At 35.9% G+C, this 26756-nt stretch overlaps 1 protein-coding gene across 5 annotated transcripts in view; it reads right to left on the bottom strand.

The window, feature by feature from the left end:
* ATRNL1 (attractin like 1) overlaps positions 1-26756 on the bottom strand; it is a 750424-nt gene that overhangs the window by 366986 nt on the left and 356682 nt on the right. For all 5 annotated transcript variants that reach the window (XM_036898417.2, XM_036898415.2, XM_036898414.2 and 2 more), the window contains one exon: positions 1192-1270. In XM_036898417.2, the coding sequence (XP_036754312.2) occupies positions 1192-1270 (79 nt within the window). The remainder of the gene's footprint in view (positions 1-1191; positions 1271-26756) is intronic.

Here is a 26756-nt window from a genome sequence, read left to right as displayed (position 1 = left end):
CTTAATAGATTGTCTAACATAGAAGAGGACTCTTTGTCTCCACACAGTATTCCACTTCTTGTCAAATATTTATATATTCATATTTAATAAGTTCCTTTTCAATTGGATTACTTTTTATCATAAGGTTATAACCAAGAAATTCTCATTAATGTTGCACTGGCCATAGAGAGAATATCAGAGAAGTGAACAGGATTGGGGTGAGTAACTTATTTGAGGGTTTGTGGGTATCAGGTTTGCAAATATTTTATAAGTAGGAACTGAGTTATGATGGATATTGGAAAATAGAAGTATAAGAAGAACTCATCTCATTCACTAATTCTATAGCTAAGAATACTCCGGATTGTTTTTAAAAAGCTTTAAATATAATCTTTTTGTATGTGTAAAAAGAAGGTAGGCAATTATATCACTGCTTTATATTGTTGCACAATATTATACACAGACGGGACTGCAATAGCAACTGGAATGCTAGCAATACTAATCCTGGAATACTAATATTAATACTAATATAATATACTAATTAAACAGAAACTTGTTTTTATATTATATGAAGTATGGAACAATAAATCTACTACACACTTATGCTCCTCAGGTTATTAAATTTCTTTCTTTCAAATAGGTAATAATTACAAAGTTAAGAAACGAATGTATTTACATCATCAGTTGTTCTGTAAAAGCATTATTGTTTTGTCAGTTTTAGGATTATAAGGACCATACATGATTAATTCTGGTACAGGAAATGTATCAAATTGAGGTACACATCAAACACAGTTGAATTATTGGATAACCATGAAATGTAAAAGAGTGGATTACAAAAAAAAAGATTGTAGGAGGAAAAACAAAAATAAATATTTATCATTAAGAATTTTCTTTCACACTGCAACAGAGACAGTTATGAAAATGTTGTTTTTATAGTATAAGTATCTAAATTAAAGAGATTGCAGATTAATCAACAGAATTAATAAATGCATTCAATATAAATTATCACACTGTTTTAAAAAACTGCAACTAACCAATGTTTCTATAAATACTGACTTAAAATGACAGTGGTAAGATTTACTTTAAAGCTTAAAAAATGCTAGATTGTTCAATCTTAATAAATTAAACTAATTTGAAAGGAGCATGTTAATTAAGCAATAGCGATCCATATGTTTGCTTGAATCTTTAAACAAAAGATTAAATTATTACTGATACCTCTCTTCGTCGAGAAGCCCAACATGTTTGTTTGATCTTCCATACCACAGCAGCTACCAGTAATAAGGATAAAAAGCAACTGGAAAATAAAATATAAATAACTTTTACTTAAAGCTTTTGAAATATGTAATGAAATATAAAAGAATATGTACAGGATTTAAATGTATATACAAGTAGTCACTTTATCTTGTTAAATAATTCAAGCAAAAAGGATAAATTAGCAGTGTTTAAAATGTTCTCAAGTAAAATCAAAGTACACAGGTAGAAAAGAATATTACATTCCTTGCTATCCATTATAGCTTACCTTTAAGATTTCCTATCAGACGGAACGTAAATTTATAATTCTGTTGTTTTTATCAAGCAACAGAAATCTATATTTAGAATTGTTATTGAGTCATAGAATCTGGCAATTTTAATAAAATTAAATATCATACATGCTCATTCATTTTATCTTTTTTAACAACTATTGTGGATATGAGAATATTCCAATGGTTCTTAACCAAAGGTGAATTTGCACAGGTCTGTCCCCAAGAACAAAGAATTCTCCAGTCCAAAAATGTCAGTCATGCTGACGTTGGGAAACCTTGGAATATGCTAATGTTTAAAATAAGAAATAATTCATTTATACATGTGGTCTATATTAGTTTACTGTAATATAATGATTTATAAGGAATATATATTTGGTCATTTAGGTGACCAAAATATATTTCTCAGGTATATTTGGTCTTTATCCACAATTCCTGAAAACGCTTTAGAGCCGCAAAGGTGAAATGGGTGTCATGTTTATATCAGTGAGATTGTTGGTCTCCACCCAAGGTAGGAGCTGGTTGACAGGAGGACCAGCCTTGTGATTAGAGGGCGGGAACCTCCAGCCCCCAGCCCCAGGAGGGGAGAGGACAGACAGGCTGGAGTTTGGATCAGCCAATGGCCAATGACTTAGTCAATCATAACTATGCAATGAAGCCCTCACAAAAAACCCAAAAGTAGAGCATTTGTCCATTTTTCATTCTGCTGCCCTGTTAGAGAGCTTCCGTGCTTGGGGAAGTAGATTCTTCCACATGCTACCGAGCCAGACCTAAGCTCCATGAGGATAGAAGCTCCTTAATTTGGGACCTTGCCCTATGTTATCTCTTCATCTGGCTATTAACTTGTATCCTTTACACTACCCTTCATTAAACTGGTAAATGTGTTTTCCTGAGTTCTGTGAGCTGCTCTAGCAAATTCATCAAACCTCAAGGGAAGGTCACTGGAACCTCCCATCTGCCTGCATTTGGTCAGAAGCACAGGTAACAGCCTGGGGGTGTGACTGGCATCTGCAGTGGGAGGGTATGGAGCAGAGGGTAATCTTGCAGGACCAAGTCCTTAACCTGGGGAATCTGGTGCTGTTTCCAAGCAGACAATGTCAGAACTGAGTTGAGTTCTAAGAAGCCCTGCTGGTATTCGAGAATTGCTTGGTTTTGTGCATAGAAAAACCCCTCCCATGCACACACACACTGGAATTGGGTCCAGGAACCTGAACAGATGTACAATATGCAATAAACTATGATAATACAGGATAATCTGTTAACAGTAATTTGAGACTAACAAATCATAAAATAATAGATTTTTGTGAATTTGATTAACCAATCCCATCCATGTATCACTGTTGGTTTTCTTTTCCTTTGCTCTTTGGTCAAAGATTATTATAGGAAAAGACCCACAAGTGAGCAGATTTGGGCCATTACAAATTCTCTGGTCACTGGCTTCTATGAAAAAACAAAACAAAACAAAACAGGCCTTCATCTTTATGGGGAATACTTGTATTCATCACCTGACTCATGATTCACTCCTTAGCAGTGCAAATTCTGACACTTTGTCAACTCCTTAATATATTTTTTCTCCTTGCCTCACTTGGACATTAGATATTAGAGTACCCGTCAATGATGACAGTGACGATTCTAGCACCTGTCCATTGGTTCTGAACACATTCTATACACTGTGATATGTATTATATAGTGATGATTGGATTTAGTTATAAGGACAGTTCCAGACAGAATATATTGTTCTTATTTTAGAAGAGAAGGATCCAATGCTCAGAGAGTTCAAAATAAACTGCTTATAGTCACTCTAGGAGTGAGAAGTAGAGCCCAAGTTCAGATTCAGCTATATGAACCTCACACTCCTTTCCCCCTCACCTAGTTGGGAGCTTGGAACTTGCACACCATCTCACAACAGCTGTTATTTCCACATCCATTGTCTAACCATTTCCAGTATCAAAAAAAGTGGATTAAAAAAGGAAAAGAGAAAAAAAAAAAAAAAAAACATGGCCCTAACCATTCCAACCACTGAGGTGCTTTTTTGTTTTTTATAAAATTATCTTCCCCCCGATATTTACAAATTCTTTCTATTTCATCTTAATTCAAACTTTCAAAAACTCAAGGACCAAACTTTCAAGAGCTCAAATAAAAAGAGTAACACTATTTTTATTGACCCTGTAGCTTCCTCTAGTTTATTGGGCAACTGGTCAGTGCAGCTCCTTTCACGCCGATTCCCTCACAACCTAGTCTTATTTAACTGTAGTCTGGCATCTGGATTACATACTAATAAAGATGTTAATATTAATGATGGTTCATTTTTATAAAATATTCACATTTTAGAGTATATTTTCCTCATTATGACTTCCTTTGAAAGTCTTTGAACTTTTTCTTAATACTTTATTTTCTTGGTTTCCCTTCATCCTTCCTGATACACTACATACAGGGTCAGTGAAGGCAGGCTGCACTCCAGATTCCATTTTAAGTTATGGGCATTCCTCAAAACAGTTGACAACACCATGCTGTTAGCTTCTCTTGCTCTCACAGAGAGAGCTTAGTTTTTCCCATGGCTTCACCTATGACCCCAACTGCAGTGATTTCCAAGTCTATATCATTATACCTGCCAAAATGAGAGCATCTTATCATCAAAAGGGATCAAAGAGATTATTTAGTTCACACTCTCTCCAGGAGAGAAATTCCCAGCACAACTCTGATAGTGATCCAGCCCCTAATTAAACACTCATCATAGCTAGAAGGTGATGACTCACATGTCTGTACATTCTATTTTTACCTAACTCAAACTATGAAAATGTTCTCTTAGTAAATTTTCTAAATTTTATCAATCTGTGCTGCTTTTGTCTTCTGGGTTACAATGAATCAGTCAATTCCTTCTTCCATCTGCTATGACTTCTTTACACATTTGAAAGAGCCTACCTAATTCCCTCTAGTCCAGTGGTTCTCAGTCAGCAGAGTTTTGCCCTCCAGGTGACACTTGACAGTGACTGGAGATGTTTTTGGCTGTCACCACTTGGTGGACAATGAGTGGGACACTGGTAAATATCCTACAATACACAGGCCAGTTCCCTTTCCCCAAAAAAAGATTTTCCCAGTCCAACATGCCAACCCTTTTCTAGTCTGAATTAGTACCATAGTGATTACACTTCCCTTATACCCAGGTTAACAATCTAAATGTTGAAGTGTGCTACTGAAAGTTGATACTTTAGATATAGACCAAATATTCATTTATCTTAATTTCAGTCCCACTATTATATACCCTTAAGCATGGGATATATCACCCCAAATCTACTGTAATCAAACTGAACTCATGAATAACATTCCTAATAAAAGCAGCTAACATCATCTATTAAGTAATACGTACCTAGCACTATGTTATGTGTTCTACATGCATTGTCTTTAATGACCAGAGTCACACATGTATACCGTTACGTTCTCATTACAATGAGAACACTGAGTCACGGAGAGATTAAGTAAACTGCTGAAGTTAAGAAGTCTTAAGTTGTAAGTTTGTCCCCTTTTCCCAACTTCTTTTTTCACCATTACTTTCCAGCTAAAATGTGAAAACACATTCAATGTTATCATTCTTTACTCAGACATAAAATTGTGCCAACTGCTTTGGAATGTCTGCAGTAGCAGACAATGACACATATAGCAAAATTCATTTACATATAATAATTAAATCTATTTTTATTTGATAATCTGTAATTCACAATATACCCCACAAAATAGATACATGATAGAGATTCAGTTTAAGATGGTGAAGACTTGCTGAATTTCTCCATGAGGAACTTGAATTCTTTCTAATCTAAATTTCATGACTCAAGTGAAGAGTGTCACTTTAATAATGATGCAGAGAGCCAGTACAAAAATTTTCAGTTTTCATAATTCCACCTTCTTGTGAAGAGGAGATACATACCTTAGGGGTTTGTGGCAAATGTTTTCTATAATAACTCATACTAGGTTAGCAATAAAAGTAAAGAGAGATCATCATGTAAACAAATTGGTAAAATCAATAGTTTAAGAAGATATTCTTCTAACAATATTTTAATAATCTCCACTAAATATTAAAAATCCAGTAAAATATATCTCCCTTCTGCAAAGAATAGTTGTCATTAAACTTTTGCTAAATGAATGGAATTGTTTCTTTGATTGATTTTAACACCTTACAATTTTTTTCTGACTTTGAATGTCTTATTTGGCCTTATTGTACTGATATCAAGGTAATAATTTCTAAGTGCTTTAGATTTCTACTAAACTGCATTTCTAATAAATTGTATAAAACAAAAACCAATTTATTAAGAATATCTGCTTCAAATGATTTCACTTATCTGTGGAGTATAAGAACAAAGAAAAAACTGAAGCAACAAAACAGCAGCAGATCCACAGAACCCAAGAATGGACTAACAGTTACCAAGGGGAGAGGGACTGGGGAGGGTGGGTGGGAAGGGAGGGATAAGGGGGAAAATGGGGCATTACAATTAGCACACATAATATAGGGGGAGAGGCACAGGAAAGGCAGTATATACAGAGAAGACAAGTAGTGATTCTATAGCATCTTACTACCCTGATGGACAGTGACTGTAATGGGGTATATGGGGGGACTTCATAATGGGGGAGAGTCTAGTCACCATAATGTTGTTCAAGTAATTGTACATTAATGATATCAAAATTAAAAAAATTAAAAACAAAAAGAATATCTGCTTCATTAAAAAGCAAAACAAACACTCAACAAATTTATCCAGCACTGTTGAAATCTCACAAAAGGATCCCTAGAAAACCCCAGTCTCTAGTGACAATCCCAGAAGTATGGAGAGTGACAAAATTTCCAACAGCCTGAATTCCTTGCCAGAGCAGTTACCTACACACCACCTTGTCCTTTCTACTGGTTCCCTTCTGCCTATTGGACTTTAAGTGAGTAAGAAATAAGCTTTTTAGTATATAAAGTGACTGAGATTTTTGGGTTTATTTGTTCCAATTAGCCTTTCCCTAATATATTTAAGTCAGAGTATTAATGGGTAACATCAAATATTAGCATCCTTTAATCTCATATTGTGGCAAGTTTGTCATAGAAAAATTAACTGCACTGCTCTCTTTCATATCTTTTTATCCTATTATATGATAGAATAGTTTGTATTGCTCCTTGGTATAGATATTGAGAGAGGGGTGAGGGAAAATGGGGCTTTTGTTTTCTTTAAAACAGGCTGCTGTCTAGTGCCAAAAGATCTGAAAGGTTCAACACCCTTCAGTAAAATCCTCCCAGTGGAAGTAGGAAAAAACAGGAAGAAAAAAAAAACATTAAAAAAGCAATTACATAAGCTACAGGGATTTTTTTTTTTTAAAAGGGAAGCACAGGAACTTACGGAGAGATATTTTAATAATTTGATTTTAACCTTCATAAAATGTTCATTATGGAAAGGGTTCTTAATGTGAAAAAACATAGAACTCATTAGGTATTTTCATTTAGGGAAAATTAAAAAGAATTCAATAAAAGTAACACAGTGTGGTATAAGGTTATATTGTAAAGCAGGTTCCTACTGACAAAGAAGTACTCTCTGGTGGTGATCTAGCAGGCCAAATGCAAAAAGAGATAATATTGTCACTATTTTATGGCATTTTGAGGTTAATTGATCATAAAATTCAAGTCTTAACTACATACTTTAAAAATGATTTGTGCATATTAATCTTTAAATTCACTGAAAAATATTGTGAAGTAGGGGATTGTGTTGAAATACAGAAAAATGTTATTTTAAGAAGTAATTTACCTCTTAATAACTGCTTAATAAAAAAAATATCTTCCGGAGGTTTTAAAAATACTTTCCTAACACTTGATTTTTTTTCTTACCAAGTAAAATGTTAACAAAATAAATTACTAAGTGAGAATGCAATAAAAACTGTATATTAAAAAAAGTTTACTTGTGTCAGTGACCAGACTGGCAAAGATAAAAAATCAACAAAGCCTACTGGGGGAAAGTGGGGAAGCAATGTGTTCATAGCATAAATCGGAACATTTCTCAGGGCTGTTAAACAAGAACTAATGATTCCTTAGGGTGCACTGTCAGGATGACTTCAAATGCAAGTAACAGAAACCTAACACAAAATGGTATTAACAACATTGGGACTAAATGGATTTTACTCTCTCTGCTATGAACTACACTGTGTTCCCCCCAAATTCACATGTTGAAGCCCTAGCACCCAATGTGACTCTATTTGGAGACAGGGAACTTAGGATGTAATCAGGTTAAATGAGGGCATAAGAATGAGTCCCCGATCTAAGAGGATTAGTGCTCCTGTAAGAAAGACACCTGAGAGGCCGCCCTGGGTCTCCCTCTCTCGCCCTCTTCCTGTGAGCACACACTGAGGAAAGGCCATGCGAGCACACAGCTAGAAAACAGCCATCTGCAAGCCAAGAGGCGAGCTCTCACCAGAAACCAAGTATGCTGGTGCTCAGATCTTGCACTTCTCAGACTCTAGAACTGTGAGGTAATGAATCTGTGTTGTTTAAGCCACCTGTCTGTGTTATTGTTATGGCACCATGAGCAGAAAAAGATAGATTTAGGTACCACGAAGTGAGTGCTTCTCTAACAAACACCTACAAATGTGGAATCAGCTTCAGAGCAGGGTGATGGGTAGAGGCTGGAGGAATTTTGAAGTGGATGCTAGAAAAAAATACAGCTTGCTCTGAACCCACAGTTGGGAGAAGCTTGAACATTAAAGGCAATTCTGGTGGAAGCTCAAAAGAAACAAAGAGAGCCGGAGAGAAAGTCTCTAACTTAGAAAATACTTAAATAATCATGAACAGAATGTTGATATACATTAGGACGCCATTGTGGTAAAATCTCAGATGGAAATGGGAAACAAGTTGTTGGAAACTGAAGGAAAGACTATCCCTGATACAAAATGGCAAGAACATGGCTGAACTGTGGTCTAGAGGTTTGTGGAAGGTAAAACTTGCAGGCAGTAAAATGGAATATTCAGCAAAGAGAATTTCTAAACAAAGTATTGAAGATGTAGCTTTGATCCTCCCTCATTACTGCTTATAGCAAAATGCAAGAGGCGAGAGATGGATTGAAGAAGGAATTGTTAAGCAAAAAGGAATCAGAATTTGGAGATTTGTCATGCTACCCATACTGTAAAAAAATCATAAGCAAGCGTGTTCTGAAGAGAACACTAAGGATGTAATTGACCAGCCATTTGATAATGAGATCATGGGTATGACTCATGGACTTCATTAATTATCTCAGTGGAAACCAGAAATAGAGATGGGATTATACCAGCAAAGACACTGAATTTGAACTAAAGAGGGTAGAGAAACCTGGATGGAATGAAGGAAGGCTGCTAGGCTTCTTGGATTCCATAAGATGGGACCATAGATCTATGCAGTTGGGAACAGGCTTTATCCTTTAAAAAGGGGAAGAATGACCTCAAAAATTGAATCAGAGATCATCATGGCTCCCACTCTCAACACAGGCCCAGGGAGCAAGGCTGTCCTCCTCCTCCTCACTTTCAAAGAGTGGAGCCTCTTTGGTTTGGGGCCTCATAGTGTCAAGACTGTGGCACTGTCCTGCAGGGTTAGGACCATATCACCAAGCTAAAGTAGAACTGAACCATCTCCATAGAACTGTGGAATGGCATGGCCACCCCAGTGGACCTGGAGGTAGAACACTGAACCTAAAAGAATTATTCTTGAATCTTTAAGATCTGATGGAATTTGCCTTGCTAGGGCCATGCCCCCCTTTGTTTTTCAAAATTTTCCCTTTTGAAATGGTAATATCTATCCTTATGACTGTCCCACCATAGTATTTTGGAATCACATAACTTGTCTGGTCCAGAGAGAAATAGAGAGTAATATAGATGGCTAGTGAGGAATTTTGCCTCTGGATGAATTATACCTTGAGTCTCACCTACATTGGATTTAGATGATGATATTTAGATGAGACTTCAGACTTCAGACGTTTAAGGTGGTGCTGGAATGAGTTAAGACTTTTGGGATTGTTGAGATTGAATATATGTATTTTGCTTGCAAAAAAGACATGATTTTGAGGGAACAAAGGCAGAATACTATGGATGAATATACTAACAAATTGGATAATCTAGAAGAAATGGACAACTTTCTAGAAAAATAAAACCTTGCAAGACTGACCAAGGAAGAAACAGAAAATCTGAATAGACCAATTACCAGCAATGAAATTGAATCAGTAATCAAAAACTACCCAAGAACAAAACACCCGGACGAAATGGCTTCACTGCTGAATTTTATCAGACATTTAGAGAAGACCTAATGCCCAGCCTCCTTAAAGTTTTGCAAAAAGTAGAAGAGGAGGGAATACTTCCAAACTCAATTCTATGAAGCCAGCATCACTCTAATACCAAAACCAGGCAAAGACACCACAAGAAAAGAAAATTACAGACCAATATCCCTGAAGAACAAAGAAGTAAAAATACTCAACAAAATATTAGCAAAGAGAATTCAAAAATACATCAAAAAGATCATACATCATGATCAAGTGGGATTTATTCCAGGAATGCAAGGATGGTTCAATATTCGAAAATCCATCAACATCATCCACTACATCAAAAAAAAGAAAGACAAAAATCACATGATCATCTCCACAGGTGCTGAAAAAGCATTTGACAAAACTCAACATCCATTCATGATAAAAACTCAACAAAATGGGTATAGAGGGCAAGTACCTCAATGTAATAAAGGCCATATGTAACAAACCCACAGACAACATCACACTTAACAGTGAAAAGCTAAAAGCTTTTCTTCTAAGATGGGGAACAAAACAAGAATGCCCACTGTCCCCACTTTTATTCAACATAGTACTGGAGGTCCTAGCCATGGCAATCAGACAACACAAAGAAATGCAAGGCATCCAGATTGGCAAGGAAAAGTTAAACTGTCACTGTTTGCAGATGGCATGATATTGTACATAAAAAACCCTAAAGAATCCACTCCACAACTACTAGAACTAATAAATGAATTCATCAAAGTTGCAGGTTAAAAAATCAATACACAGAAATCTGTTGTACTCCTATATACTAATCATGAACTAGCAGAAAAAGAAATCAGGAAAACAATTCCACTCACAATTGCATCAAAAAGAATAAAATACCTAGGAATAAACCTTACCAAGGAAGTGAAAGACCTATACCCTGAAAACTACAAGACACTTGAGAGAAATCAAAGACACCAATAAATGGAAACTCACCCCATGCTCATGAGTAGGAAGAATTAATATTGTCAAAATGGCCATCCTGCCTAAAGCAATCTACAGATTCAATGCAGTCCCTATCAAGATACCAATGGCATTCTTCAATGAACTAGAACAAATAGTTCTAAATTTCATATGGAACCACAAAAGACCCCGAATAGCCAAAAAAAATCCTTAGAAGGAAGAATAAAGTGTGGGGATTACACTCCCCAATTTCAAGCTCTACTACAAAGCTACAGTAATCAAGATAATTTGGTACTGGTACAAGAACAGAGCCATCAATCAATGGAAAAGAATAAAGACCCCAGATATAAACCCACACATATATGGCCAATTAATATATGATAAAGGAGCCATGGATATACAATGGAGAAAGGACAGCCTCTTCAACAACTGGTTTTGGCAAAACTGGACAGCATATATAAATGAATGAAACTAGATCACTATCTAACCCCATACACAAAAGTAAACTTGAAATGGATCAAAGACCTGAATGTAAGCCATGAAACCATAAAACTCATGAAAGAAAATGTAGGTAAAACTCTCTTAAATATAAACATGAGCAACTTTTTCAGGAACATATCTCCTGAAGCAAGAGAAACAAAAGCAAAAATGAAAAAGTGGGACTACATTAAACTAAAAAGCTTCTGTACAGCAAAGGACACCATCAGTAGAACAAAAAGGCATCCTACAGTCTGGAGGAATATATTCATAAATGACATATCTGATAAGGGGTTAACATTTAAAATATATATAGAGCTCACATGCCTCAACACATAAAAAAGAAAATAACCAGTTTAAAAAATGGGCAGAGGATCTGAACAGATACTTCTCCAAAGAAGAAATTCAGATGGCCAACAGACACATGAAAAGATTCTCCACATCACTAATTATCAGGGAAATGCAAATTAAAACCACAAATGTCATATCACCTCACACCAGTTAGGATAGCCAATATCCAAAAGACAAGGAACAACAAATGCTGGCGAAGATGCAGAGAAAGGGGAACCCTCCTACACTGTTGGTGGGAATGTAAATTAGTTCAACCATTGTGGAAAGCAATATGGAGGTACCTCCAAAAACTAAAAATAGAAATACGATTTTACTCAGGAATTCCACTCCTAGGAATTTACCTGAAGAAAACAAAATTCCCTGATTCAAAAAGACATATGGACCCCCATGTTTACTGCAGCACTATTTATAATAGCCAAGATATGGAAGCAACCTAAGTGTCCATCAGTAGATGAATGGATAAAGAAGATGTTGTACATATACACAATGGAATATTATCAAGCCATAAGAAAACAAATCCTACCATTTGCAACACGGATGGAGCTAGAGGGTACTATGCTCAGTGAAATAAGCCAGATATAGAAAGACAAGACCAATGATTTCAGTCATCTGTGGAGAGTAACAAAGCAAAAACAGAAGGAACAAAACAGCAGACTCACAGAACCCAAGAATGGACTAGCGGTTACCAAAGGGAAAGGGGTTAGGTAGGGTGGGTGGGAAGTGAGGGATAAGGGGATTTAGGGGTATTATGATTAGCACACATAATATAGGGGAGGCACAGGGAAGGCAGTATAGCACAGAGAAGACAAGTAATGACTCCATAGCATCTTACTATGCTGATGGATAGTGACTGCAATGGGTTTGCGTGGGGGTCTTGATAATATGGGAGAATGTAGTAACTACAATGTTACTCATGTGAAACCTTAGCATAAGACTGTATATCAATGATACCTTAATTAAAAAAAATACACACAAAAAAAAGAATACTATGGATGAACTGTACCTCTTCAAAGTTCCTATGCTGAAACCCCAAAGTATGATTGTACTTGGAGATAGAGACTTTGAGTATAATTAAGATTAAATGAGGTTATAAGGGTGGAGCTCTGAGCCAGTAGAATGGGTGCCCTTATAAGAAGAGACACCAGAGAGGATGCATCTCATGTACATCAAGAAAGGGCCATGTGAACACATGAAGGCAGCCATCTGCAAGCCAAGAAGACAGCTCTCACCAGAAACCAACCATATGGGCACTTGGATCTTGCACATCCCAACCTCCTAAAGTTTTTTCTGTTATTAAAGCCACTCAGTCTGTGGTATTTTGTTACAGCAACCTGAGCAGACTGTCACTCCCCAAAGTCAAAAGGAAGAATAACTTCCTGATTTGGTCTGATCAGGGCCCTGAACATTTCTGTTTGATTCTCTGGACTATATTCTCGGCTATGCCTCAACCTTATTGTCAGACATTTTTCCCTCTTAGGAATAAAAATGGAGGAAACAGTTTCAGGATTTATATCACATACCAATTCACATGCCCATTCTTCACCAATCATTTGGCTAATAAAAGCTATGCATGAAGTGGCTTTAGCACACCCTTGAAGGTGGTAAGGGATCAATCCCACCTAATCAAAACATTGCTGCACAGACACATGGAGGAGTTAAATGATGGCTGAGAAAGAATCCATAATATCCACTTCAGATATCATTTGTGTAAAATTCAATGATAAATACCCAAATGAACCTTTCCAAAACAGCTAACAGATTTACAAATCTACAAAGCATCTATGATAACTGCCATCATCTTGTGAATACTTTCAGAAAATAGAGTGCTCTAAAGTCTCCCTAGCCAGGTAGTGAAAAGACAAACAGCATTTAGTAAAGAAGATCTTCCCAGTTAACTCCTGTTACAAATAACCCACCCAGATAGTATCTTAGTTTTCTAACTTACAACAAAAATAAATAAGGTCAATAAATATAGCGTTCCTTTCTACAACGAATTTTTAAATTTAAAGCATACGTTTTGAAACTATGTAGTTAGGATAAAAATTTTAATGATATAATTCCCCTAATATTTTAGAAGTATAAATGCTCCTTTTAAAAAACTTTTCTAAAACATAACACACATAGAGAAATCGTAAGTATACAGTTCAATGAATTATTACAAAGATAACATACTCATAATATACTCACCATCCGCCCCCAAAAAAACAGTACTTTACTCATTTCCTCCTCCTCAAAAGTAACTATTATCATACTGATTTTTTAACAGCGTAGTTTGGTTCTGCCTATTTCTGATTTTTATATACATGAAATCATACCATATATGTATTCTTTTGTTTGTAGCTTCTTTTATTGTTCAAAACTATGTTTATGAGTGTCATCTTGTTCTTTTAGGATTAGTTTTTTCATTGCCTCATATTTTTCCGTTACATGGCTGGTTTCTATTCTACTATTTTTGGTATTGGGGTTATCTGGGGTTTCTTCTATTTAAAACATGCTGCTATAAATGTGTTTCACATGGCTTTTGATAGAATGGAACTGTTAGCTCAAATAGCATGTGCAAATTCAACTTTAGAATATAATACCAAGTTATTTTCAAAGTTGTTGCATCAATATCCAGAGTACCTGCACTTTGAGTTCCTCGTTCTCTCCAACATTTGGAACTACCTATCTTTTCTTTTTTAGCCACTGTGGTAGGTAGACAGTGAGTAGTGTTACACTGTGATTTTTAATTTGCATTCCCTGGTAAAAGTTGAGCACATCTTTCTATTTTGTTAGCCACTTAAATATCTTTTTCTGTGAAGTGCTTGCTCAAGTCTCTTGCCATGTTTGGGGGGAAGCGTTTGAGTTTTCAGACTGTTTTTTATTGATTTATATATTGTATTATATAATTTATAGGTTGTAAATATTTTATACCGCTATGTGGCTTGACTTTTCATAATGTTAATGATGCCTGATCACAAAAATTTGTTAGTTTTACTGTTGAGTAGAAAGATATGAACAGCTGGGGAAGAGGAAGGTAAGGTTCAAGGAAAAAAAAAAACCCAGTGCGGGGGGTGGGGGGTGGGGGGTGGGTGGGGGTTCCACTTGAAGACAACAATAGCTTTGCAGGGAGATAACTTCCTTGCCTGTTGAGAACAGGCTAAACCAGTCCCAACCAGATCACAATGCAAGAGCAATCGAACAAAAGAACTGCCCAAACCACCCCTCATCCTAATCTAATTAAAATAAAATTACATTTCCTCCCCAGCCCCAGAGTGTATTCAAGTAAAACTTTTACTCTCCTTCACTATTGTGTCTCAGCCTTTCAATTCCTTGTTTTGGTGGGACGAAAAAGGAGGAGAACTAACTCAACCTGCAACAGTACTGTAGTCTAATTTTATTGTAGGGCTTTGCATATCCTGTTTAAGAAATTTTCCCCATTCTATGGTTATAAAGAATTCCTATATTATCTTCTAGATACTTCACTGTTTTTCCTTTCCTCTTAAAATTTATTTTTATGTTGAGTCTCAATGAGATAATGAAACAGGAACTATAGGCTTAGAGTAGGATGAAGGCCTCCAGATAAATACCCCTACCAAAACTCCATGTTAAACAATTAAGCAAAGCCAAAGTCACACTAATACTCTAAAGTAAAAATATCAAACTAGGAACATGAGCATTCTTCGGTGAGATTAGTTAAAACTAAAAAGCAAAGCAACTTGATGTAGAAGTTTGAGTACTCCCAGATACAGACAAGTATCTCGGCGTAGCCTATATTTTCACCGTATCAATTAGAACATACCATTTTAAGATTTAGTTTAGCACCTGCTCAGAGGCCCAGCGTTTTCAGGAAAAATTCTGTCTTAAAGTTAAGATTGCATTTTAATCAAATGGACAGTGGCTCAGCCCACACTGAAGGCAAGGCAGACAGTCTTGATTAATATGCTTCCAGACAGAAGCTGCTATCCTGGAAAAGAATCATAACAGTAAATTTCCTGTGTTAAGCTAACTTTGAAGAATAACCCACTGATAATAAACTTAGTAACTCTTCAAAAATAACATTTTGGGACCATCTGGCAGGTCTGCATCCCTAGCCCTTTGTCTCTCAACTGCCTATAAATCCCCTAGACAAAAGCACGACCCCAGGCTCTCTTGTCCCCTCCTGGCATAAGCCAGGAGCTCTGTCTTCTCACTTTATCTCTAAATAAAAGCCTCTCTCTGGCTCTCCCTACCTTGAGTGTTTGCTAAGTTCGTTCTTCGACTTCGCAAACAAGAACCCCAGCTTCAGTAACTCTTTTAACTCAAATATGATTTTTCTCCCATATGGATGGTTAATAGATCCAATACCTGATAAAAGTTTTTCTGAAGGTAATAAACATTGACAGTCTTGACTTAAGAATGGTCCACTTGCATCATATCCCTCTACTGTTCCTTTTCCTCCAGAGCTCTCTTGTGCTGTGTCAGCAGCCATGCACAGGATTGAGGTCCAGCTTGTATCCTATAGAGAATGTTGCTATTCTCTACAGAGATATTTTGTTCCAGCCATCTATAGGCTGTGGCTACAATGTACCAAAGCTTTTCCAGTGCATTTAAGTGTGTCCTGCAGGTTCCGTCTGCCACCTGGGCAAAGTGCTAACCATCAGCTCAGTTCTTAAATTCTTTGGTATGCTAATTAGGATCAGATCCTCACATGTACAGCTCAAGGGTGTTCACAGAACTTCATAAAGAACTTCATGGGAAAGGGTTTCTCTGTTATTTACCAGATCCTTTCTGGTTCCCTGGGCTCCACTTTTCTATCCTCTGGCAAAAACTGCCCATTTCCATGATTGTGCCACATTCTGTACTGTGAAGGCACAGAAGAGGGAAACGCAGTGCTGCCAGTCTTGGTCCTCCTGCAACTGTTGCTCCACTCTACATGGAGGAAGATTCCCCTTCCTTGTAGATTTTTGTCTTGCAGCTTCCCATCCCTGGACATTTTTGCTCCGGCCAATGTTCCTGGCACAGGACTGCTTGGGATTAGGGTTAAGTGAATTAAGAAAAGAGAGGAAAATATGAGGCGTTCTCCCCCTACTCTTTCTGAGCTTTGAGTTTCCTTTTCCACACCACAAGTCAGAGGGAGAGGATTTTTCCAAGGTGTTTCCTGTCTAGACCACAGTGTTACTTTTAGTTTTCAGATTCATGGAGTTTCAAGTAAAGAGATACTAGAGGACAACAAAGAGGTTCAGTGATGCTTTGAATTCTGGTGTTGCTTCCTGATCTGCCCGATACTTATTTTTTTCAGAATTAGCATTATCTGCCCATGCATTTTATCCAGGTTTTAGATTTGAGGTCAGTGGGAGATAAAGAATTGTATGTCTACACAGTGTTATCTCGAAATGGAAGCCCTAGGTGAATTGATCTGTGACAGAGTTGCAGAGCATTTCAAAGGAGAAAGACCAGCCTTTTCAACAAATTGTGCCATTACAATTAGACTTCCGTATGCAAAACAGTGAACCTTGTTGATCTGTATGATAAACAAAAAATAACCAAAATGGATCATAGTCCTAAAATATAATGTAAAACTATAAAACTACTGAAAATAAATCACTGTGACCTTGAGTTAGGTAAAAAGTCCTTAGATATGACACCAAAAGCATAACTTAGAAAAAAACAATACATCGAAAGAAAGTAAATTACACACCACGGGAGGAACTGTTACCTTATCAAACATTTTTTTTAATGAAAACACAAACCAAAGACTGAGAGAAAATTATTTCAAATCATATATCTGGCAGAAGACTTACATCCAGAATATATAAAGAATATTCAAAACTCAACAATAAACAAATTAACAACCCAATAAAAAAATGGGCAACAAATATGCAAAGATACTTCACCAAAGATGAAAGTATAGCTAATAAGCACGTGAGAAGATACTCAGTGTCAGTGGCCACCAAAGAAGTGCAAATTAAAGTCATGGTAAGAAACTACCACATACCCACTGAATGGCTAAAGTGACAAACACTGACAAAACCAAACACCGAGGATGTGGAACCACTGAAACCCTCATGCTTCTTGGTGGCGATGAAAAATGATTTAGTCAACTCTGAAAAATAGTGGCAGTTATAAAAAATATACATGGGCCATATGATCCAGTAATCCTACTTCCATGTATTTTTCCTAAAGAAATGAAAACATGTTTGCACAAAGCCTATATAAGTATGCATGTTATTCATGGCAGCATATTCATGATTGCAAAATAGTGGTTACAAATCATATCTCCCAATGGGTGAATGGATAAACAAACTGTGGCATATTCATACAATGCAACACTATTTAGCAGTAAAATGAAATGGACTACTGATACAAAAAATCAGCTTGGACAAACTGCAAATGCAGTATGCTAAGGAAAAGAAGCCACTCTCTAGAAATTACACATACTCTATGATGTCATGTACATGACATTCTAGAAAACGCAAAACTTTCAGGTCAGGGAACAGATCAGTGGTTGCCAGGATTGATAGGTGGGGAGAGAGCCTGACTGCAAAGGAAGCCCTATGAGGGTAAAAGGAATAAAAAACAAAAACAAAATCCAGACAAGAAAAACAAACAAAACAGATGCCTCCAAAGTAAAAATGACTGCAATATAGTAAATGTGCAGAAAATAATGAGATGAGGCAGATAATTAGGCCTAGTTACATAGGAACTGAAAGTCATAGTTTGGATTATACTGTAACTGTGAAAGGAAGCTTTTAAAAAGTAAGTTCACATAATACAACTTACTTTAAAAAATCACTTTGGCTGCTTTCAATACCACAGATTGGTAGAAGGAAGAAGGATCAGCATTTATGTAGGAAATTAAGGAAAGAATAATGTCTTTAGTACATTCCCAAGTATTGAAGTCAGGTAAACAGTGGTACCCACAACTGAGCTAGAGAATACTGGAAAAAAGAGGCTGTTTGCCAAGACAGCAAATTTAAGTTAGGGCACATTAATTTTGAGTCATTAAGCAATATTTTGGTGAAAATGCATCCCCACTGAAATAAGTCTTGGAGAATTATGTTTTAGTCTCTGGAGTACCAAGCCTTACCACTGAAAAATGAGATGTGGAGCACTGGTTTAACTAAGCTACAATAAACAATAATCATGTTATTCAAGACACTTTTGATACTGACTTAAAAGAGGAATTGGGACCTAAATATCAGCTTTCTTTTATAGCAAAGCCATGGAGGAAATGTCTAAGTAAACCTCCAATATAATAAGATGTAATTTATGGTTTCTAATTAGCAAAATCCCTATCTTCAGGCCTCATCTACATTAACATATCCATTATCATCATCTCATTTCTGTTTATCTTTCATCCTTCTCAGTGTTTTGTCTTTACATCAACTTTTAAAAAAAAAACCTTTATACCAAATGCTCCTTCTGGGTTATGCCACATTGATACAAGCATTCTATGATTGATGATTTAAGTTTAGTTCTTTCCCTTTAGGATTTACATCTTTGTATCTTTTGAAGTATCTTTATATACAGCATGATTAAGTCTCTTTTCCCTAAACCTTGATTACTGTGTTACCAGTCCATTAACCTTCACACTAACATGCTCACTCACATAGGGTCATCTTTTATTGTTCTTGTTGTTCTACTATTTAACTCCTACTTCTACTCTTGCTTTTCTATTCTTTAGATTTCTTTACCTAATAAACCTTTCTTTTTCAGATCTGCCAAAAGATCATCATTTTCCATGTTACTCTGCACCCACTAAGAAAGTCACAGTAAAAAAGACATAATAAGTGTTAGAATATGGAGAAATTGGAAGCCTCACACATTCTTGGTTCCTGAGAATTTAAAATGATAAATTTCCTTTGGAAAATAGTTTGCCAACTTCTCAAAATGCTAAATCTAGAGTTACCATTTGGCCCAACAATGCCATTCCTAGGTATATTCAAGAAAAATTTTAAAAATGCCCACAAAAAACTTGCACTCAAACTTCATAACGGCAAAATTCACAAGAGCTAAAAAGGGGGAAAAATTCCCATCAATTGATGAAGGGAGAAATAAAATGTGTGTAAAATAAATAAGGGAGCAATAAAAAGAAATGCAATACTGATACATACTATATCATGGATAACCTTGTAAATATTATGCTAAGTAAAAAAGCTAGTCATAAATGAACACACATCATATGATTCCATTTATATGAAATGTCCAAAACAGACAAAGCTATAGATTACTGATTGTCTAGAATTGGGGATGTGGGAGAGGCATGGGAAGTATGTAAATGGATACATGGTTTCTTTCTGAATTGATGAAATAGAATTCTAAGATTGATTGTGACTATAGTTGCAGAGTCACTGAATTATGCACTTTAAATGGGTGAACTGTACTTTATGTGCATTACAGTTCAATAAAGCTGTTTAAAAAAATGAAATAAAATTAGAAATTAGAAACTGAGTTAAAAAGGAGTGGAATGTAAAACTGAAAATTTTAAATTTTATAGTGTTCCTATAAGACAGTTAGGAAAAATATGCATGTGAAAATCAAAGGGTAATCATTAAAGAAAAAATATAAAATGTGTAATTCCTAAACTTAAATGAAATAAATTAAAGAACATTAGAAATGCACAATTTAATAGAAAGCAGGGGAAAAGACAAAAGATAACTTGAGAAAGATTTTAAAAGGTGAAAAAAGTAAGATGGAGAAATATTTTTAAATATACCAATAATCAAAGTAAATGGAAATTTACTAAACCTTTAAAAGTCAGAGATTCTCAGATTATTAAAACAAAATAAACAATATCCAGATATTTGTGGTGTACAAGAAACATATTTACAAGACAATATATGACAAGAAAAATATGTTGAGAGTAAGTAAATGAAAAAGATGTACAAGGGAAATTCTAACAAAATGATACCCTAAGTTCATATAAAACAAAATATACACTAAGACAAAAAGTACCAACAGGGACAAAGAGAATCCAAAATGACTAAACTAACAATTCAACCCCACTATTATTAATGGATAGAAATACCAGACAAATGTAAGGAAATAAAGGATGTAAACAATACAATAAAACAATTAGATACAACAGAAATAATTAGAATGCTCTACCCAAAAATAGAATATACATTCTCAAGTGCACATAAGACATTTTCTAGGATAGACCATATTTTAGATAACAAATTACAACAGGAAAGTGTTAGAAATCAGTAACAGAAGGAAAAGTGGAATATTCACAACTCTGTGGAATTTAAATAACATACTCTTAAGAGACCATTGGCTCAAAGAATAAATCACAAGAGGAATTAGAAAATACTTAGAAACAAATGAAAATGAAAATACAACATAAGACTTATGAAATGCTATGAAAGATGTACAAAGGAAAACAATATATAGCTAAAAATACATTTAAAAAAGCAAGAAAAGTTCTCAAATTATCAACCTAACTTTAAACTAAAGGAACTAGAAAAAAAATAATAAACCCAAAACTAGCAGAAGGAAGGAAATAATAAAAATTAAAACAGAGATAATTGAAGTGGAAAATATTTAAACAATAGAGAAAACCAACAAAACTGAACAGATCAATAAAATTGACAAAACTTTAGCTAAAATGCCTAAGAAAAAAGAGAAGACTCAATTTACTAAAAATAAAAATGAAATTGGGGATATTACTACTCAATGTATAATAATAAAAAGAATTATAAGAGTATACTATGAACAACTGTACACCAACAAATTGTACAACCTAAATGAAATGGACAAATTCCTAGAACCACAAAACACACCAAGACTGAATTGTGAAGAAATAGAAAAACAGATCAGATTTATAACTAGAAAGGAGATTGAATCAATAATCAAAAATCTGCTGACAATGAAAATCCAGGGCCTTGATGGCTTCAGTTGTGCATCTACCAAACATTTAAAGAAGAACTAACAAAAATCCTTCTAAAACTTTTCCAAAAATTGAAGAAGAAACAATTCATAACTCATTCCATGAGGCCAACATTACCCTGATAGCAAAGTCAAACAAAGACACTAGAAGAAATGAAAACAACTGACCAATATCTCTTATGAACAATGATTTTCAAAAAGGAAACTAAATTATTATTAAAAGGATTACACAAAATCACCAACTGGGAGACTTACTCCTGGAACACAAGGATGGACCAACACATGCAAATCAATCAATATAATATACCACATTAATCAAAAAAGGAAAACAGCAAATCATAAACTCAATTGATGCAGGAAAAGCAAACTGACAGACTTCCACATCCTTTCAGGTTAAAAACTCAACTAACTAGGAATAAAAAGAAACCACCTCACAAAACAAAGCTATACAGAAAAACCCACAGTTAACATCAAACTTAATGATGAAAGACTGAAAGTTTTTCCTCTAAAATCAGGATCAAGACAAGGATGTATGCGTTGCCACTATTATTCAACATAGTGGTAGAAATCCTGGATACAGCAATTAGGCAAGAAAAGGAAATAAAATGCATCCAAATTGGAAAGGAAGAAATAAAATTAAATTTGTTTGCAGATCATAATATGGTATTATATGCAGAAAGCTCTAAAAATTCCACACATAAAAAGTTCAAACTAATAAACTCAGCAAAGAAGCAGGATACAGAGGTTAACAAGTAAAAAGCAGTTGCATTTCTATACACTAACAATAAACAATTTGAAAGGAAAATAGTAAACAGCTCCATTTATAAAGGCATGAAAACTAATAAAATATTTGGGAATTAACTCAACCAAGGTGGTAAAAGACTTGAACAATAAAAGCTACATAACATTGCTGAAAGAAATTAAAGGAGACAAATGGAAAGATATCTCATGTTCATGGATTCGAAGACTTAGCTGTTAGGATGTCAATAATATCCAAAGCAATCTACAAATATATTGTAACCCCTATCAAAATCCTACCATTTTTTTCAGGAATAGAAAAATTCATCCTAGAATTCATATAGAACCTAAGGGACCCTAAATAGGCAATATATATATATATATATATATATATATATATATATATATATATATATAGAGAGAGAGAGAGAGAGAGAGAGAGAGAGAGAAAATGAAGAACAAAGTTGGAGGACTCACACTGCCTGATTTCAAAACTTACTACAAAGCTACAGTAGTCAAAACAGTAGAGTATTGGCATAAAGACAGACATATAGATCAATGGAATAGAATAAAAAGCCTTGAAATAAGCCTTATATATATGGTCAAATGATTTTCATTAAAGCTGCTAGGGCCGTTCTTTGGGGAAGGACTGTCTTTTCAACAAATGGTACTGGTAAAACTGGATATCCAAATGCAAAAACAGAGAGGACCTTTACCTAACACCATACACAAAAATTAACTCAACATGGATCAATGACTTAAACAATGAAGCTAAAATTCTTAGAAGAAAATATAGTTCAAAAGCTTCAAGACATTGGATTTGGCAATGATTTCTTGGATATGACACCAAAGGCACAGCCAACAAAAGAAAAAATATACAAATTGGACTTCATGAAAATGAAAACTTATATTCATCAAAGGACACTATCAATAGAGTAAGAAAGCAACAAACAAAGTGGGAGAAAATAACTGAAAAACAGATATCTGATTAACTATCAGGGATTAATATCCTAGATACAGAGAGAGCTCCTACAACTCAACAAAAAACAAACCCAAACCTGATCTAAAAATGGGCAAAGGACTTGAATAGACATTCCTATAAAGAAGATATACAAATGGCAAATAAGCACATGAAAAAACATGTTAAACATCATTACAGAAATGCAAAGCAGAACCATAATAAGATAAAAACCTCATATCCATTAGGATGGCTACTATCACAAAAAAGAAAATTACAGGTGTTGGTGAAGATCTGGAAAACTTGAAATATTTGTATACTATTGGTGATAATCTAAAACATCACAACTGCTGTGGGAAACAGTATGGATATTCTCCAAAAAATTAAAAATAGAACTACCATATGACCCAGCAATTCCACTTTTGGGTATATACCCAAAAGAATTGAAAGTGAGATCGTGAATACATATTTGTACATTCACATTCATAAAGCATTACGGTAAAACATTGAAGCAATTCAAATGTCCATTGACAGATGAATGTATAAAGAAAATATGGCATACACATACAATAGAGTGTTATTCAGCTTTAAAAAGAAATGACATTCTGACATTTATATGATACCACTTATATAAGACACCTAGAAAAGTCAAAAATCATGAAGATAGAAAACAGAATGGTGGTTGTCAGGGGGGTAGGGAGAGAGATGGGAAGTTACTATTTAATGGGTATGGAGTTTTGCAAGATAAAGAGTTCTGGCAATCGACAGCAGTGATAGCTGAAGAATAATATGAATGTGCTTAATGTATCATTGAAATGTTCTCTTAAAGATGGTTAAGATAGCAAATTTTGTTAAGTGTATTTTACTACAATAAAAAAGTTGAAGGAAAAAAATACAAAAGTTCATGAGAAAGATTTTACGCTTCTAACTTGCTTGTACATAAAAATATAATAATGGAAAAATATTAAGGGAAAGTTGAAAAATGCACAAATCATAGAATGGCACATTAATAAATGTCAGTAAGTAGACACAACATGGAAAAAAGGAAATTATAGGAAAAAATAACAAGTTTTATCTAATAGGCATCTATAAAATCCTGAATCCAATGATCAGAGAAAACCCATTCTTATCAAGAAGGTGGAACATTTACAAATACTGATCATATATTTGACAACAGAAAAAAGCACAGGGCGGAGCCAACATGGCGGCATGAGTAGGACAGTGGGAATCTCCTCCCAAAAACATATATACTTTTAAAAATACAACAAACACAACTAGCCCTAAAAGAGAGACCAGAAGATGCAGGACAGTGGCCAGACTGCAGCTACACCAGTGAGAACCCAGCGCCTGGTGAAAGGGGTGAGATACAAGCCCCGGCCCTGCGGGACCCGAGCGCCCCTCCCCCCAGCTCCCGGCGGGAGAAGAGTAGGCAGAGCGGGAGGGAGACGGAGCCCAGGAATGCTGAACACCGAGCCCCAGCCATCCGGGCCAGACCACAGACACAGTACGTGCCCAGGGGGCCCTGGATACTGGGGGAACAGGGAGGAAGACCTCTGAGCAGGTGCTGAAGCTGATGCCCCCGTGACAAAGAAAAGCGGGGGCTTTTTGAAAGTCTTAAAGGGACAGGGACTTAACAGCTTGACGGAAACAACCCAGGTCACAGTACAGCAGCTGGAAATTACAGGGAAAACCAGGTGCACTAACCCCCTGGGCAACAGCTCTGACACCCCTCACGGAGGTAAACAGTCAAGCAGCCCACCCCATGCATTACCCCACCGGGCGCTGCGAAAGCAGAGAAGCAGCCTGAGACAAACTCCGCCCACAGAAAGGGAAATTTCTCCCTTCCGGCCAGGCAAGACACAAAGACCCAGTCTACACGCAATTACCCAACACAAGCCACTAGGGGTCGCAGTTGTCCCAGTAAAGAAAGGCCAGTAGCAAGTGAAAATTTTGGCCCTCCCAGCTGACAGTCAATAGCACCTGTCAACATGAAAAGGCAAAAAAATATGATCCAGACAAGACTAACCCAGACAGCTTTGGCATCTGCTACATCTTCCCCTGAGAAGGAATCTGGGGAGATAGATTTAGCCAGTCTTCCTGAAAAAGAATTCAAAACAAAAGTCATAACCATGCTGATGGACTTGCAGAGAAATATGCAAGAACTAAGGAAGGAGAATTCAGAAATAAAACAAGCTCCGGAAGGACTTCAAAACAGAATGGACGAGATGCAAGAGACCATTAATGGACTAGAAAACAGAGAACAGGAACGCAGAGAAGCTGATGAAGAGAGAGATAAAAGGATCTCCAGGAATGAAAGAATTTTAAGAGAACTGAGTGACCAAACGAAAAGGAACAATATAAGATTATAGGGACTCCAGAAGAAGTAGAGAGAGAAAAGGGGATAGAAAATGTCTTTGAAGAAATAATTGCTGAAAACTTCCCCAAACTAGGGGAAGAAATGGCCTCTCAGACCACAGAGGTACACAGAACTCCCATGACAAGGGATCCAAGGAGGGCAACACCAAGACACATAATAATTAAAATGGCAAAGATCAAAGACAAGGACAAAGTATTACAGGCAGCCAGAGAGAAAAAAAAGGTTACCTACAAAGGAAAACCCATCAGGCTATCATCAGACTTCTCAACAGAAACCCTACAGGCCAGAAGAGAATGGCATGATATACTTAATGCAATGAAACAGAAGGGCCTCGAACCAAGACAACTGTATCCAGCACGAATATCATTTAATATGAAGGAGGGATTAAACAATTCCCAGACAAGCAAAAGTTGAGGGAATTTGCCTCCCACAAACCACCTCTACAGGGCATCCTACAGGGACTGCTCTACATGGGAGCACTCCTAAAAAGAGCACACAACAAAACACCCAACATATGAAGAAGGGAGGAGGAGGAATAAGAAGGGAGAGAAATAAAGAATCATCAGACTGTGTTTATAATAGATCAACAAGTGAGTTAAGTTAGACAGTAAGATAGTAAAGAAGCTAACCCTAAACCTTTGGTAACCACAAACTTAAAGCCTGCAATGGCAATAAATTCATACCTTTCAATAATCACCCTAAATGTAAATGGACTGAATGCACCAATCAAAAGACACAGAGTAATAGAATGGATAAAAAAGCAAGATCCGTCCATATGCTGCTTACAAGAGACTCAACTCAAACCCAAAGACGCGCACAGACTTAAAGTCAAGGGATGGAAAAAGATATTTCAAGCAAACAACAGAGAGAAGAATGCAGGTGTTGCAATTCTGGTATCAGACAAACCAGACTTCAAAATAAAGAAAATAACAAAAGACAAAGAAGGACATTACATAATGATAAAGGGCTCAGTCCATCAAGAGGATATAACCATTATAAATATATATGCACCCAATACAGGAGCACCAACATACCTGAAACAAATACTAACAGAACTAAAGGAGGAAATAGAATGCAATGCATTCATTCTAGGAGACTTCAACACACCACTCACTCCAAAGGACAGATCCACCAGACAGAAAATAAGTAAGAACACAGAGGCACTGAACAACACACTAGAACAGATGGTCCTAATAGACATCTACAGAACTCTACATCCAAAAGCAACAGGATACACATTCTTCTCAAGTGCACATGGAACATTCTCCAGAATAGACAACATACTAGGACACAAAAAGAGCCTCAGTAAATTCCGAAAGATTGAA

The sequence above is a fragment of the Manis pentadactyla genome, chromosome 8 (assembly GCF_030020395.1).
Source record: "Manis pentadactyla isolate mManPen7 chromosome 8, mManPen7.hap1, whole genome shotgun sequence".
NCBI classification, from domain to species: domain Eukaryota; kingdom Metazoa; phylum Chordata; class Mammalia; order Pholidota; family Manidae; genus Manis; species Manis pentadactyla.
The sequence above is the reverse complement of the archived record's forward strand: the minus strand, read 5'-3'. Positions and strand labels throughout refer to the sequence as shown.